At 40.6% G+C, this 17,896-nt stretch overlaps 1 protein-coding gene across 4 annotated transcripts in view; it reads right to left on the minus strand.

Moving 5' to 3' along the window:
- The window catches only part of trim33 (tripartite motif containing 33), a 36,028-nt gene that overhangs the window by 5,303 nt on the left and 12,829 nt on the right, over window positions 1–17,896 (minus strand). For 2 of the 4 annotated variants that reach the window (XM_033628028.2, XM_033628027.2), the window contains exons 7-19: window positions 17,212–17,358; window positions 16,698–16,815; window positions 16,061–16,350; window positions 13,767–13,961; window positions 10,342–10,398; window positions 9,892–10,092; window positions 9,333–9,465; window positions 8,753–8,816; window positions 7,518–7,671; window positions 3,376–3,794; window positions 3,041–3,152; window positions 2,883–2,957; window positions 1,133–1,285 (exon numbers count right to left, since the gene is read on the minus strand). In XM_033628028.2, coding sequence (XP_033483919.1) covers window positions 1,133–1,285; window positions 2,883–2,957; window positions 3,041–3,152; window positions 3,376–3,794; window positions 7,518–7,671; window positions 8,753–8,816; window positions 9,333–9,465; window positions 9,892–10,092; window positions 10,342–10,398; window positions 13,767–13,961; window positions 16,061–16,350; window positions 16,698–16,815; window positions 17,212–17,358 — 2,118 coding nt within the window. The remainder of the gene's footprint in view (window positions 1–1,132; window positions 1,286–2,882; window positions 2,958–3,040; window positions 3,153–3,375; window positions 3,795–7,517; window positions 7,672–8,752; window positions 8,817–9,332; window positions 9,466–9,891; window positions 10,093–10,341; window positions 10,399–13,766; window positions 13,962–16,060; window positions 16,351–16,697; window positions 16,816–17,211; window positions 17,359–17,896) is intronic. The other 2 variants (XM_033628030.2, XM_033628029.2) reach the window with 1 other exon arrangement.

Here is a 17,896-nt window from a genome sequence, read left to right on the forward strand (position 1 = left end):
TTCAATCTATCTTGAATATAGTCCTTTATTTGTGTTGTCATGAATGGTGCCCTATGTTACCTAAATAGTCACATAAGTAATTACGCACTAATTAATGACTTACAAATTATTTAATCTAATTACATTACAGTAATGACGTCCTTCTGCTGAAATGTCTCCCCCTATAAAAGTCATGCAAACTAAAATGACACAAGATGTATCGAGCATTACCAACATCCACCTCAAGTGACGACCCTGCTTGCTGTTAATTTTGGTTGCATAATAACAAATGTATGGTGAGGTTGTCCTGCAGCTCACAGCCTTAAAATTCAACATTAGTCAAATGAAGTGATGTCTCAGGGTAATCTGAGATGTCACCTTTTTCACTTCTTGATAAAACAGAAGCTAACTCATGTGGTTGGAAGTTGGAATAGATGATCATACACAGTATGCTTCACAGTAGACCCCTCTAGGTGACATATCAAGCAAGACTGGGTCTTTTTTTTAACACACAGAGGGTACAGGGAAGCATAAGCTGACACCCACTACAGAAAATCAAACAAAATAAATACATCCAACATAGAGTGAAATTAACAAGTCCCCCATAGAAGAATATGAAAGTGACCACAGTGACCCATAAAAAACCAAACAGATGGTGTTAACAGGATTCAGACAGTCCTGCAGCCAGTGTAAAGAGAACACAGTGACACCTCTATACTACGTCCTCTAACAGCCAGTGTTAGTAGGGGTACAAAACTGTACACACATTGCAGGCCATTAGCACCCCTTCACACTTCCTTTTCCAATGTCACCCTGTGTCTTCACATAAGGTTAGACCAATATATTGAGGGGATCCATATTACCTAACAGACAAATAAATTGTTTTATGTATTCATTTCATTGTTCACTTATGTTTTTGCTAAAGAATTATTCCTTTAAAAGGCCTACCGCATTAGCCCAAAACTTTCTGTAAATGAAAGTGGTCAAATGATTTAATCTAAGCTATTTAATTAGCTGATGGCAATTTAAAATTCAACTCATATCAGTCTAACCCTTCTCTGCATGCGCACACCCACGCACACACGCACACACACACACACACACACAAGCAGATGCCATTCCACAAAGCAAAGCTATGACTCATGCTGCTCACCTCATTGTACTCTGCACAGTTTTTGAAGACCAGGCGCATATCAGACACAAACTCCTGGACAGACTGGTAGTACTGGGAGCTTCGTAACTGCAGCCTCTTCTTCACCTTCTTCAGATCCATCGGCTGCTTGATGATCTTGTAGTAGTTCGGCACCTTGTTGAAAAAAAAAAAAAAAAACCCTGGGTCAGACAACATCTTGAACTATTTCAGAGCATACCAAAAAGTTTTTATTTGCCTTGAACATGAGAGCCAGAGGACAACGTGGCTTGCAGTTTGGCAAAAACAACAGAAACATAGAAATCAGAGCAACTCTAAAGTCAGTGGAGCTGAGGTTTAGGTTTGGATAATAAGTATAACTTTTTTGTGCTTTAGGGGTTGGTTTGGTTTTCTTGACAAAAGGTGGTGTTACCTAGTAGTAGAATTGATGATATAACATTATATTATTATTATTACTAATCAGCTATTAACCACAGAACAAAAAATGGTACATTTAAGTATGCAATACAATAAAACAAAACAAAAAAAAAAATACCAGCACACAAAACACAAAAAGGAGTTTTCAGTGCATTTCAAAACTGTCCTAGTTTGTAAAATGGGTAAAAAAGTATCTTGGAATTTTAACCAAAAGTTACAGGTTTCTGGTTAACATTGGAACATTTATTTTTTGCTTTGTAATTCCATGTGGAAACAATGTCTACTTCAAACATCTCAATTACTGTTTAATCTGTTTCAACAGAACAACAATAAGGATTAGCGTATGTGGTTAAAAAAACAAAACATGTCTGCCACTAGGGATGTTCCTAATGACTAATTTCCCCGTGGACTAGTCTAAAGGAAGATGACACTCACAAAACATTCAGAACTGAGCATAATTGATTCTATAAGGTTAATAAACATTGTCCCAATTAATATTGCGTGTATAAGAACCCATGTGAAATCGTTAATCACATTTTTCACAAACCATATCACGCTGCTGAAATATGTGGCACTTTGCGCCAATGGTTATGGACATCAAACATTTTACTATGAATCGTGACAACAATTAATTAAATTAAAGTTGCCAAATAACATTTAACATCCCAGATCATCCCTATTCAAAAATATATTCACTCACACAGTAACTCTCATGTATGAGCAGAGCTGCAAATTGATACAAACACACACCACATACATCCAGGCTTGTCTAGATCTCTTGTGCACCCAAAAGCACCTCTCTGGTTCAGCCTAGTAAGAAGACATCCAGTGTGTGTGTGAAGGGAGAGGGAGAACCATTGATGATTAAAGCAACTGCTCATGTTGTATGTAGATCTAAATTCAACCCATTTTCCTCTGGGTATCTTTATCTAAATTTTTTTTTTTTCCCCCCAGAGATATTTTTAGGGCATTTTGCCTTTAATAGACAGGACAGGTTAGTTTGAAAGGGGGAGAGAGAGAGGGGGGATGACATGCAGCAAACGGCCACAGGCTAGACTCAAACCTGGGCCGCTGCGGCAACAGCCTTGTACATGGGGGGCCTGCTCTACCCACTAAGCCACCGACGCCCCAGGCATCTTAATGAGTTTAAGAGGCTAGTAATTCTGGCATCAACTAGCAAAGGTAGCAATGTTTAATAGTCTAGTCGACTCATCGTGCAAATCCCTATTTGCCACTACTTAGGAAAGAAGGAAGGAACAGGACAGAAGGTATATGATCTGGGCCTGCGTGCATGCCTGCATCTGTGTGTGTGTGTAAGTCATGTGCAGCTACTTACAGAGCTAGGAACAGGTTCCCTGAAGCCCACGCTGAGCTCATGACAGAAAATGTGCAGCAGGAGGCGTTCACATTTCTGCAAAGAGAGGAAGAGACAGTATTAGCTGCCTTGTGCTAATCATATAGAGGCCTTTAAGGGTGTGGGGTGGCTGTACTGACCCTTTGGTCCTCAGGACTCAGGCCCTGCACTCCTTTGAATTTCTTGCTGTCGTCACAGTACTCTATTTCTGGGGTGGTTAGACTCCGGCAAAACGTGCAGAGAAAGTCCCCCCTGAGACATAAAAATAACACAGAGGACATTATGTTAACATTACCTTTCATCTGCATGGTCAAATAACAGCAGCCAGAGCCAAATGTTTAGAGAAGATCCAGAACATTCAGAATAATATGGAGTGGTGTACTCAAACATTAGGTCTGGACTGACAAATCTGCAATGGCAGTAAAATTCTTAGCAAAACACACCACCAAAGAAATCACCTGTACTGATCACTTACGTTGGGAAGATTCTTATGGTGGGTACATGGCATTTCATGTGGAACACTTTGGGGCAGCGGTCACAGCACAGCAGGTCCCCACCATTGATACAAACAGCACACCAGTCTTCATTAGGGTCGTCTTCTTTCCCAAGAGAATTGCCTGTTCCATCTGAAGCCCTGCCCTCTTTGGTCTCTGCCCCCTTGCCTAAGTTTCCATTAGTGAGCGGAGCGCCTGCCGTGCTGCTGTTTGCAGATGATAACGAGGTAGTGGAGGTCGTAGTGGAAGAGGAAGTGGCTGCACTGGAGCCATTTAGTCCAGAACAAGGCGTCTCAGATTGGGGTTCTGTTTTGATGCGCTCCCCTAAAGCCTTGAGAGCATCTTGGCCAGCAGATACGACTCCCATCACAGGAAGGGGGCTATTCTCTGGACTGCTCATCTGGGGGTACAACACACACACAAAAAAAAATTAGATCATTTTAAGACAGTATGATAATCTTCTGAATGACTGTATTAATTTAACACATCTTACAATGCTGTCTGTAAGTAGTATTAAGATGCAGAAGTGATGTCAAAAAATAAATGACATGAAGCAAGGTTCAGTGTTTTTCCCCATCTGCATAGGGGGCAGAGCCACTGCTAAATGATTAGCTCTGCCGCTACATAAAAATCTCCCCATTCACTATTAGCTTGCTCCTACGAGCTAGGATTATAAATCGGACACCCCCAGGTAAGGGTGGTCCAATTGTTATTGGCTGATATTCATTCTAAATTGTTTGAAGGCCGTTCAGAAGATGTAAAACCCGCAAGACTGTTTCTCTGTGCGCCACTAAAAAAGCTTCACTGGCCTTAAATTTCTGTCAAACTGTATCTTACACAGAACATTTATTTTTACATTCATGGTTTACTGCTAACCTGACATCCAGCTCACCTGCCTGTCCTGAGTGCAAACCCACTGTCTCTCTCTCCTGGCTCTCCACACACACACTGTACTGAAGAGTTCTGCAAAGGCTGCGATACACTCAGCTGTTTCTTGAGAGTGTTTACATTTAGCTTTGATTTGTCGTGATAGTGCCCACACGACTGACATGGCATCTTTATGTATACTAGCTCTTCCTCGTGTGCATGTCACCAGAATTTGAGTTGCTTTGTCTGTGACTGAAAACGCAGGGTTGATTAGGGGAGACCAGGGGCTATTGTCACAATCTAAAATAAAATTCACACACTTCAGGAAAAAAACCTAGGACAAACAATTCAATTTATTTCTTCACTTTTCTTTTTCCTCAGTCCTAGTACATGGACGATCTTTTAACCATCTCCCATTTTGTCTATACTGTGTTCCCATTTTCCATCTTCCCAATTGTCTGTTACTTACAATACAAAGCACATAAGGCAAAGATTGATGGACTCTGAAATCATCATGCATGTCATAAGCCCTGTTTCCACCAAGCACTAAGTTACGGTACAGTTCTGTTTTCACTGCGAAAAGTTGTGGATGGTACCAATGGAACCGTTCCTAAACGTTACCATCTTTGGTCCCCCCTCTGTTGAGCTACCGAGCACACAGATCTGGTACTAAAAGGTGGAGCTGGGAACACTGCAGTATGATTGTCAGTAGAGGACGGTCACTCTGCTCAGGGCTGAGCTGTGGCTGGTTTTGAGGCAGAAGCTACAGTTCATATTGTGGACAGTTTAATTAGTAGACTGTAACTATAAAATATAAGTATGTTTTGCTGCTTCTTGCAGCAGCCGGAGTTAGAGTGAATAACTTCATTCACCGGGCCGACTGCTGGGATTTTTAAGGTGGAACATTAACTTGTAATGTTACTCAATGCATGAGCTGACGACGTGACTCAATCAACACATCTTAAATATTCCACATGACAACTTTGACCATCACTTAAGTTTTTATAAGACATACACTTTTGGTAATGAGTGGATCTTCAAGCATTTATATGTATTAATTTCGGCCAGGTTATGTAAACTGCAAATATTCTAATCCTAACTCGGAGAAAAAAAAAAGGGCCGCGTAGCGTCGCGCTACAGCAACACTAATCCCCTGTGCTTGCCTGTGATGGACTTAATGCACAAACCCGCTATTTTTAAATATCCCATGGAGAGAGACTCTCACTGCACCCTGTTTAATTTTGTTCTGAAAATGTCAGCGTGCAGCTAGACTCACAAGTCAGTCTTTAGACGCTTTGCTTAACTAAAGACTTTCTCCCTGATTTTGTGTTTAGATGGGCGGATACAATTTCAGAGTTTAAAAAAATGCCCTACATTGCAGAACCAGTAGTAAATCTGCAGGGCGGTCCTTCGGTGGCTCACTGAACTCTTGTGCTTGTAAACATAGTCCCACTAGAAACACGTGTAGCAGTACAAAATGGCTCAGCCGTGCTCGCAGAAAACTCCGTCAAAGTTAGTGGATGTTTGTCGCGTTTGCGGCGACACATTCTCGCCAACTAAAAGAAACAAACATAATCTTTTACAAGGCCATGACTCAGCCATCCGGCCGGACTATAGAGGCAATCGCCTTGTAAACAACAAGGCGATTCCCTCTATAGTCCGGGTAGAAAACCAGCAGAGCTTTTAGCTATATATATAGCCTATGTATCACATTTTTCACATCACTGTATCATCGTTTAGACTAATCCGATGTTTGTAAAGTCTATAAACACCATGATTGAACAAACATTACTATTTCTGTGTGCACGTTTAGCTGGGCTAACCGTTAGCTGTTAGCCCTGTTAGCCGTTAGCGGTGTCTGTAATAGGTAATAACTCATTAAACGGTCCGTGAAAAAAATATCTTTTCCAGTGGATATCTTAGTTACAACATGATTGAGCTAGCAAAGCAGTTTTGTGTTACTATGTGTGATATTTATTCAGTTTTGGGAAATCACGATGTCTAGAAAGCATCAGCTGACAGGGACAGCTAACACTAGCAGCAAAGCTAACATCAGGACGTCATCCGTTAAAAGCCTCCCATTGTCGGATACGACATGAAACTACTCCAGTTAGCTCAATCATGTTGTAACTAAGACATCCGCTGGAAAAAATATTTTCTCACGGATGAGCACATGTTTGATAAAACGGAGTTTAATCTCTCGGCATCCATTTTCAAGCTCTCTGTGTGTTTGTTTCCTTGCGGACGAAAAAAGGGGGAGCGCACATTTCCGAGAAGACGTGTCCTTTTCAAAAATGCAAGAGGCGTTGCTTTGTTGCCGGCCGTTTTCGCCGGTGTGGTAAACACACTTTAGAAAGGAGTGTCCCCAGACTATCAGAAGGCGGAGATCTCTGATTGTCTGGTGGCGAGACTAGCGTGCAGCATCGTTCTGTGGACAATAAACAAGGAGCAGACTTCCATCTGTGTCACCGGTAATGAGGAAATACAGTGAGTGCTGGATGGAGCAATGAATGACAACAACCCCGAACACTTTAGGCCCATTTCCACCGCAGGAACTTCGGGGTAATTTTATGGGGCCGGGGCCGTTGGTGCGTGTCTCCACCGCAGGAACCACCCCCGAAGGACAGAGTTCCGGAACTTTTACAGGGGCTAAACAAGTCCCTGCCTCAGAGTAGGTACTCAGAACGGCCCTGAGAAACTCCTGGCTGGGCTTTGGGCATTACTTGGTGCTGATTGGATATACTCAAGGCGGGATGTGATGTTTTGTAAATAACAACATGGTTATCGTAGATTAGCTGGGCTAACCGTTAGCTGTTAGCGGTGTCTGTAACAACTCAATAAAGGGTCCGTGAAAAAAAAAAAATTTTCCCAGCGGATATTTTTTCACGGACCGTGACTGTGGAGACACAGCGGTTGAGAGGGCAGAGCGAGAGGACGTTCCTTTAGTAGTTCCTGCCCCCCAAACAGTACCAGGAACTTCTTCAGTGGAAACGGGCCTATTTAAGGGTACTGTTTGCAGTGAAAACGCTAGGGTCTAGATACCATGTCTGAAGGGTTACTTTCGGTCAAAGGTACCATACCAAAAGTGTTTGGTGGAAACCGGGCTATACATGGTGCAGAGTGATGTGGCTGAAAATGTTATCACAACAAAAATTCAATATTTCCCTGAAAGAAAGATTCTCTGTTTCTGGCCTATTAAGCCAATGTTACCAGTTATCTGACATATATATTTTTTGAATATATAAAGTATTCATACCATGCAGGCACTCCTTCCGGCATCCGCACCCCGCTCAGTCTTCAGAGAAGAAGCTGGACAGCTATAGCTGTCATCTGTACCAGGTTCCTGCTTCACCCTTACCTGCTCCACCGCAGTACTACTTCCTGGTCCCGCCCTCCCTGCAGAGCTACAGCTTAAACACACAAAAAATAATCCATGCAGAAACATTAATGTAATTGTTTAAACATAAACATCATCAAACCAAATAACTACTAATTATGACTCTAATCATTAATTGAACTGAGATTGCACAGGGATCGTAACTGTTACGACTTCAGTCTCGATGTTGGGCACTGTACACTTGCATAGTGTGTTTGTTTCATTTTGGTCATCAGAATTTAACAAAGTAAAGCAAGGAAATCTAAACTGACACATTTTGAAAGGGGTCTGGAAATTTCTTGTTTGACAAAGACAAGCACTGGGGTTACTGTTATGCAACTAATATTTCTTTCTCAAGGTTAGGGAAAGATTGCAGTCATTGTTAACTAATAAAATGCTGATTTCTAGTATGAGACAAGATGTTTCACAGTTCCACATCTAACTTTTGTCACTGACAGCAGCTGATTTTCAAGCATCTGATTTAAGCCATGGATGTATAAGGAGAATTGGATAAGCATTGGAGATGGGCCCCGTTCATTACTATGAAAGTTGCTCTGGTGCACATGAAGCAAAAACATTCAACTTTGGAGTATAAAATAAGTCAGCTCTTCTGCATCCATATGGACACTAGTGTTTCCTTTAACCTTGCTTCCCAGATGCCGGTCTCAGGCTCGCTCACATTAAGAACAGTTCAGAATAACTCTGGATTTGGCCGTTAGTGAATTTTACAACATTTTGGACATAATGATTTAAATAAAAATGTATGTGTTTGTACTGGTAAGTTGATGCACCTAAAAAAAATATCCGCTGACTTACAGACATCTTTTTCATAACATAAGTCTATGTGAAAAGGCATTTTCAGGCCCCTGTTCCTTAAGGTGCAGCACAGACAGGGTCATGTGGCATGACCTCATCACCATCCTGCTGTTAGAAAGTAAGCTCCTGCCAGTTCTGAGTGTCTACAGCTTGAGCAAGTCCCATGTGAGCCGATCATTATTAACATTTGTTAACTCCACTCATGATACTCTGACCAATCAATTCCAATTCATTGCATCACTAAACTTGGACTCATATTTTTCTTAATATTTTCTAGAAATACTTTCCTATTTTCTCACCTGCCTCTGCTGCCTGTGCTGGATGTGCTAGAAGGTCGTGCTGGCGTATGGGCATTCGACAGACCTTTGGATAGACATGAGATGGAAAACATGGAAACAGGTGATGATGAAGCAGCAGTGATCATTTTATATTGTGCACGTACATGAAAGTTCCATTTCATTCCTCAAGGGACATAATGTACACATATCTAGAAAAGAGATGCAGGATATAATGAAGGGGTGGGCATCATTTCCAATATCTTACACTATATATTTTTTTACCATGGTAATGACACATTGTAATAGGGTATTTTTCTGAAGATTAAATTTCAGTGGCATAAACATTTTTTTTTTTTTTAAATTTTTGTTAATCTAATGTATTTCATACAAGTAAAAAGTCACATTTAATTATTTGGCAGCTTTTTACAATTATGACCAATGGCTGCTCTTTGTGACATTGGGCCCTACCACTGAATCCTTAAGGGCCTGATGTTATCATGAATGTGATTACAACGGCTTTAAAGGCAGGAAATAAAGCATCTAAAAAACACAAGCTCTGTAAGATGTGACTGTGAAACCATGTCCCTGAACGTGTGGTTACCTGAAGATCCAGGAGAGTGTGTGGACAGTCCAGGTGAGGCATTGATGTCCACTGACCCGAGGTGATGCTGCGTGCTAGCTGAGATGTAGCGAGACAGGAGGTGTCCAAGGTTGCTGGAACCTGCATCCTCCAGCTTGAAAAGTACAGTGGCAGGGGAAAAATAAATGGAGAATCGAGTAATTAAAGAGGTCAAAGAACATGGAAATTTTGTGTTCAATTTGTCTACACATGCAACACATCACATTTTATAGTTGTGCCTCTCTATACCTTTTCCAGTGAATGGCACATTTTACATATAAATAAATTCAAATATTTGCATATTGCCTATCATTTTCTCATTATAATTATAATAGTTCAAAATGAAAATGAAAAAAATAATGCAAGAACTTTAAATAATTTTCCCAGTATACATATATATGTTTCTTCATTGAGAGAACTGTTAGTAAAACATTTCTAACTTTCATGTTATTTTTCAAATTATTTGACCGACAAAGATCTATAAGTGGCACGTGAATAACAAGAAAATGTTACAAATTCTACATAGTTAGAAAGTGCGCACCTGAATGGGTGGGATCTCAGGTAGGCAGGGCAGGTTCTCAGGATTGGTGACAGAGGGGATGAGCTCAATGGGGCCTATGATGGGGCTGGCAGGTCCGCGATGAGCGTGGGCTCCAGCCATACTGGCACTGGTGGGACTTGTGGGGTTTGCATTATGGAGGGATGCCACCGGGAAAGGGCCTGCATGCCCCGGGTTAGAATGCTGCACAGAAAAAGAGAGAGAGGGATTGAGGAAAAGAGGGCCGTGGGAAGGAGGGATGGAAGGACAATGACAGGAAGAAAGAGAGTAAAAGAAAGGGAAGAAAGAAAGGACGACAGGAACCATTCACTGACTTTCAGTCCAAAAAAAAAAAAAAATGTAAAAACAATATGGTTGCATGATCATGCATTTGGGTGACAACACATGCTGCACAAGACACACAAACGACAAAGTAGGAAAAAGGTGCCAAACCCCTGATTGTAGTAAGAAACGAAACCTTTGGTGGCTCATCTCAGATTCAATAGACATCTGGACACAAAGAAAAAGGGGCTGGATGTAGTGGAGGTTCTTACCTAGTCTTATATGCAGGCAGTAAATGTACATTTTCATACTGTACATGTTATGTGATTTCACCAAATCATCAGCATTTCATTTATAGATAACAGTGGTAACACAGTGCAAAAGCAGGGCGACATGAGGACACAGTACATTTGCACCCTTCTATGAAAACGCATGCAAAACACTTTTTATTTGAACTCTAACTCTGTTTTAATTGGTTGATCTGCGGGTTGGATTTGAAAGTTCAGGTATGCCAGGATTCAAATGAAATAATTTGATTAAATTTAAATTTAATTTGCATGCACAAAATCTTTCATTTCCATTTTTGAATATGCACCATTAATCTGAAAATTTGACTCTGAAATAGTTGTCGTTGCACTGGCAAGTATGACCCTGCCAAAATTATAAATGGACCATGCTTTTTAATTTTCAAATTTGACCATATGCTACTTATTTTACATTACACGTTACTTATTTTACATTGTGTGTTATTTATTGTCTTGTTGTTTGTCACACAACAATCTTGTTGCATAAATGTTAGTTTGCCATGCAAACGCTATCTGTACTTGTCTGCACCTTAGAAGTAGGCCCCACATTTCCGTTGTATACCTAGCATCCTTTTGTTCCTGTGCAATGACAATGAAGGCTTTCTATTCTATTCTATTCTGTTCTAAAAGGGTTCCCTGTGGAGGTTTAAACTTCTCGTAGCACTGCGGAGCCTTTTTGCTATGTCTGGGTCCCTGTTTTGTTTCTTGTGCATACATGTAGGTGATGCAATACACAGTCCTACCAATGGTGTCACACTATTCCACTGATCAACAGGTGGAGGTAACACACTAAGATACACCACAATACACCACAAAGATAGGGAAGAGAGAAAGACTGCAAGCTAGTACGAAAACAATGCTAGATTGAAAATACTTCAGAAATCGGCTTTGGAAATGTTTTATGAGGAAGGAACATTTCATCCGACACATTTGTTATAGCTTAAGGATACACACAATGACTTTCTGCGAGTAACACTGAAAGTAGGAAGGTTCACGGTTACCAGTTATTGCTTAACTGCCTAGAAGATTTTTGACTGGTTACAAATGTTGGTCTGTAGATTAATTGTGTTACTCTTCAGTTAAGTAGATGTACTAGCACTAATAAGCTAAAAAGGTATTTATGCTTTACTGGTTAGCTAGCCTTGACTGCTCTGCACTGTGCACCACCCAGGTGGCACGCATCTAGTTGCCAAAGGGGTATTTTGATTGAAAATGAAACTGCTAACTCACTGGGGCTTCCTAGGGGGAGACCACAGGGTGGCCACCATGTTTCTGCAGTGACATGTTGTGTTAGAATCTTAGCACAGACAGCAGTTTGCATTTGTTTTGATTTTAAAGCAGCATTCTCCCAGACTTGTTTTGTGGAACCTGTTTGGTTACCCATCAATACTAGCAGATTAGAACAACAGCCTTTTTCCACTGCAGGAACTTCACAAAATGTAATGTAATGTGTAGCCACTTTTTGCAGGCTACAGTTTTGTTTCTACAATTATCTATCTGCTTCAGGAATGAGTTTCTGGAACTACATTTCAGCACTGCTCAGGTGATGATACTGTATGCATGTTCGACATACTTTTAGGGATGGCCAGCAGTACTGTCTATCATGACTGAACAAGCAGATGTGTCATTACATCACCACAGGGGTGACTACAGCGAACAGCATGCCAAGTATCTGGCAGAAATGGAGGTAAAACTCACAGCCCAACACCAAAAAGTGATTTAACACATTGGATGCTGTTGTGGGCCACCAACCAACTTCTGCCTGCCCTACTCCAGCTGCTAAGTGCTTATCAGTGTTCACCAGCTAGTCTCTAACTGTGTCTGTCTGCTGTTTAGTGTTGAGCAGGTAGTGTACAGTGAGTTTCCAGAACTTTTTGCTGTAAGCAGCTGCCTGGTGCAGTCGCAAATGGTGCTATAAGAGTGAAACAATAAGCTGAAACTTGCCACAGTGCTCCGTAAAGCCAAGGGGAGCTGTAGATTTGGGTGATAAATCTTGGTAGGTTCATTACTACACCTACATGACACACTGTTATTTGATATACTGACATTATACAAATATCCATGACAGCAGCTTTAAGTTCCTGTAGCAGAAAAGGACTTTAACTAGCTGGAATGGACCAGTCAGAGGACACCATTACACTGCTTAGGTTTCTGGCCAAGGTTGAACTATATCTGCTAAGGTAAGAGGTTTGAGCCAACAAACAATTAAGGTATAGTAGTCTGGTTTCAGGTTGGGCTTGTTCCCTTCTGTATCAGTCAGTGCTTTCTTTGGGCTTGTATGTGTTTGGCTGAATGAACTTACTGAATAAATTTAATATGGTGAGAAACAATGCATTTTCAAACATAATTTATGTTTTTACTTTGATCAAATGATTCTATTTTAATATTAGCAGCTTTGAACTGAATACTCGATAAAGTTAACATGGATATTAGTGCTACCAGCCTTGTTTTTAACCATAAACATTTAAAGATTTCACAAATAGTCAGCCATCAAAATCAGCCTAACTTAAGATTCTGTCTAAAAAGTATTGGCTGACTGATACTGGACTGTTTAATATTGATAACAATTTTTACCAGTAGTTATTTGAGAGTTATTTAAATACCCAGAGAGCAACAACTGAGCAATAGGTTTTTATCACTTAACTTTCACTTAACCGCTTAAACTCAGATCAACAACCATTTTTATGAGAATCCCTTAAAAGTCAGTTATTTGTTGTAATTGTGATCAATATTTGTACAGTAAATACGTATATATGAGTGGGACATTTGACAAAATAAACCTGTTAGTGCTCTCTGGTGGACAAACTATATGCTCAATAATGACCTCATTCTAAACACAATCCAACGAATAAAAACCACAATCATACCCACAAACAAGAAAAATGAGATATATTTGCTGGAGCCTGGCTGTTCCTGCATTTCTAAAGACTAGGTGAAAAAAGTCAGAAGAAACCTCACTTCAATAAACTGTTAGTATTCACTAAATTATCATTATTATTTTCTTCTACATTAGATAGAAAAGGATGCACAAACATTACACTCCAAATACTGAATATTTCTGTCTTAGGCGTGCTGTGAAGCTGCTTCAAACCAGCCTCACATTGGGTATCTTTACATTTTGGGTTAAACACATTTGCACAGCAGCACACCAATTTTCAACATTTACAGCTACAGATGTGTTAGACAAACAACAAAATCACATTAAAATCCAAACAGTGTAAGTATGCTGTAAAATACTCCATCTTTTTATCAGTTTCCATGCAGTGAAAACCAGAGTGTGCTTGCACTGACCTGTCTCTGTAGCTGAGGCTGCATCATGGCGGGATACTGCTGTCCATTATGTCTCGGCTGAGCCGTGGGCATTCGGGCCTGCGGCGGACCCGCGAGACGCATATGGTGGGAGGAAGGGTACATCGGGGGACCTGGCCCACCATTCATACCCCCAGGCCCTCTCGGTAGCTGCTGCATACTGATGAGCCTTGGAGGCTGTCAAAACCATACACATACAGAGACTATGTGAAATGAGGTCATTGGATAACCATAACCATGGCAATTTATGCAAAGAGCATGCAATTTTCAGGGTCATGCAATCATATACTGCCGTTGACATGAAAAGTAAATTCATCGGTTCTTTGACCAACAGAAACTTACGACATTTATTCTTGAAAAATATCTAATAATCACTGGTTCACTGGCTTTTTTCTGTTTGACAACACTAAGTCACATATTTTTGAAGCTTTTTACTGTTGGTTGGAGAAATTAAGGGATTTTAGATCACTTTGGGTTCCTGTCTCTTGTGACAGCCATTTGTTTTGTTGTTATTTTGTTGATTAAAATGATGCTTAACAGACTAATTAAAAAAGAAGAGGAAGAGAGGTCATTAACTTGCTTGATTTTCAAGCAACTGGAGGATGAAAATCAACTTCCAGAGACCTGTCTCTTGCTTGAAACACATTCTCCAACACAGGCAACACTTCTTCTTCTTTTTTTTCCCCCAAGTTAAGTGATAGTCATGTGGTGGTGCCCTGGCAAGTAGAGAGCCTGTTTGTGAGTTCAAGGCTGCTGCCAAACAGCAACAAGTTCAAGCAAAACACTGAAATCCCAGTTATCCTTTTCATAAAATCTGTGCCCACTTACTTGTTGTCTTCTTGGTTTGATTTGTGAAAACACCATGCATTCAATATTTTTTTGCAGCTGTCTCTGAATTCTTGAATAACATAATGTCCCTTAAAAGCATGTTTTGATTTCCTTTTTACCTGGAACCTACCTTCCAGATAACTGTTTTTGTATCTAGGTGACTAATCAAAACAACAGCTTACGAAATTAGTCAATATTGAGTAAGACCGCTGCAGCAGCAGAGCAGGTTGCAGTGTAATTCCTGCAGGCAATTGAGCACCATCAGTTTTCATCCACTGCAAGTGCTTGTTTTTGCCTCTGATAGGCTCAGATTGAAAACATTATAAAAGGATCCCTACAGGGGTCGACCTGCGTGTTTGAAGAGGATCATTTTTGTTTAACTAGTAACAGACCTGAAGTGGCCATTGCCAAAGCCACCAGACTCCATTTAAATCAACTGTAATTTTATTGTTGTATAACACACTTCATTCAAAGTCAATAGAAGCAAAATAAAACTCACAAAAGCCATTGTGGTTTGTCTTTCCATTGTTTCAATAATCATCAACTGTGGCTGGTTAAAATAAACCCTTAATTCACCCAGTTAGATGTGAACATATGCTGGGTCCATATACACTAAAATTATTGTTTATTTAAATGGAGTCTGGTGATGGCAATTTTTTTTATGTCTGCTTCTGTTTAATCAAAAGGATTTTATTCTTTAACAAAGAGGTCGACCTTGTAGGAATCCTTTCCATAGGACATCAGGCACTTATAATAACAATCTGAGCCTGTCAGTGGCAAAAACAAGCACTTTTAGTGGCCGTAAATTGACGGTCAATTTCCCACAGTGATTACATTGCAGCCTGTTTCATTGCTGCTACTCTCTCAATACTGAACCAGTTTCAAAATTGGTAGTTTGATTAGTCACAGACACAAAAACATGGGGAAATAGGATCCAGGTCCAAAAAACTGCCCATGAGAATTTTCAAATCCTCAGTCCAGTTCAAAGTATCTGCAAGTTATTTTTTCAATCTAAATCCACATGCCTTAGAAAATAATTGACTACTACAGTAGGTTATGCAATTATTCATAGTGAATGACCTGAAAACTGCTGTTGTTGTTTTTTTACTGCCAATGATAAATATGATCTTCTTTTGATTTCAGTCAGTGACCCACATGTGATTTATCTAGGATTAAGTCTCATTGCAGTTTGTCACCAAATCCTCTCAGGCTGGTCCATTATAAATACTCTTAATCTTGTATTGACAGACCTCCACCTGATAAAAGCTCTCAGAGGTCTGAGGACGTATAATACATTGATAAGAAATACATAAAATGACTGTCTGGTGCACTGAGAATAAAATGCTTAAGAATGCTCCAATATTTTGACATGTCACTATGGGGATCAGTTGGAGCGCAGAGTTTCATTGTCATCCACAGTGGTACCTTGACTGAAACATTTTCCATACCTGCTGCTGAGCCATGGGTGGGCCGGCCTGTCTGGCGTGCTGCTGGGACATCTGGGAGGCGATGCGCATCTGTTGCTGGATCTGCTGCTGGTGCTGCTGCTGTTGTTGCTGCTGCTGCTGCTTTTGTTGTGCGTAGGCTGCCTGCTGCATGTGCTGCAGCCGGAGCTGAGCCAGGTTGATCTGTCCTGGGTGTTTCCCGTGGTGAGTTTGGCCTGGAGAAATGGGTGGTCCCCCTACCATCACACCGGGCGGCTGTGCAGGTGGAGGTGGCTTCTCGATTACCAAATTACCTACATGAAGAAAAAGAAGGATAACAATAAGCATAATGTACAGAAGTGCACATGCTCTGGACTGGTGTGAAATATTCCTTTATTTTATTTATGCAGCAGGGCACATTAATCAGTTGCTTACTGCTAAATTTTCATGTTTGTGCCGCTTGTGCAGTAAGGCAAGACTTATTCTCGTCTACAGAAATAAGCATGCAAGGACCATAAAATTTGTAATGAAACACATTTCAATGGCAAATTAAGACGGCTCTCTCTTAACCTTGAGTGGAATTAGTCAAAAAGAAACCAAAAGTCAATACATTTGACAGAGAAATATTGACTGATGAGGGATAATAAGAATACTCTCTCACCTAGATTCACCACATTTTTGGCCCAGAAGGTGGGGTCACAGAAGAAGCGCACAACTCCGTTGGCCTGGGGCGCTGGCTCCAATCTAGCCTTGAAGAGCTGGCGGAGCTGGAACAGGATCTACATACACATGAGCACACATACACATGGAGAATAATGTTCTTTGGTTAGTGAGCCTGGCTTTATTGGAGCAACAAACAGCCCATTTGTCATGTTTCCCTTTGGGAGCATTACTCCGCAAACCCACATTAAGTTATCTCAATTATCTTATTTGCTGACTGTCTTGTGGTAAGCAGTCAAACCACGTGGCAGAAGCCTCCACTGTTTGAGCCCCAAGAAATTCACGTCTACATTATATGGGGAAAAAAGATGGTTCTGCAATTTTACCAGTCCAGAAGTATATTTTGTCATGTTCCTAGACAGCTGCTAAAAAACAGATATTAGATAGATAGATTAGTGCACTGTTTGCTTTAGTCTCCTGAACTACTGAACATCTGGAGCTGATGAGAAACATACCAGTCTCTTGCTGTAGAGCAGTGCTGTGCTGCTGCCAGTAGTGATGGCCCAGTGGCAGAAGTTGAGCACATGGTGGATCTGCTGGGCCAGCTGGGTGGTATCCTTATGCTGAGACACAAGCCTCATACTGCGCTCTTTGGCCACACTCTAGACAGAGAGTAAGATTATTCTGGTTAAGGGACTGCTAGTGAAAGAGCCTTTACACCCTAGACAAATGAATGTTCCAAGCTATTACAAAAATGTTAGCATATGCATAGAGATGGATTAGATAATTAGATTTGATTAATTCAAAATTTAATGGTTCCCGTGGGGAGCTTGGGTTATTACAGCAGTCGATATTCCAACGCAGTAAAAACAATTAAATAAATAAGAGCACAGCAAATGGGGAGGCAGTCAAGTACATAGCATATAACACCCTGGATTCACAGACAGAAGTAAAGATATCAAGAGGAAAAAGTCAAAGCAAGGCTCTTAAAGAGAAGTTGGCATGAAAAAGAGGAAACTGTAAAACTCCTAATGTGTGTCAACACATTTAGTAAACAGAAGTCATCACAATAAAGATATATTCAATATCTATAGCAAATGAGAAGGTGTTGAGTATACAGTGTGAAAAATGTGTTGTTGGATGTCTCATCATATATGTATAGACAGATATGTACACACCAGAATCCAGATATACAAACTA

The sequence above is a fragment of the Epinephelus lanceolatus genome, chromosome 8 (genome assembly GCF_041903045.1).
Source record: "Epinephelus lanceolatus isolate andai-2023 chromosome 8, ASM4190304v1, whole genome shotgun sequence".
In the NCBI taxonomy this organism is placed as follows: domain Eukaryota; kingdom Metazoa; phylum Chordata; class Actinopteri; order Perciformes; family Serranidae; genus Epinephelus; species Epinephelus lanceolatus.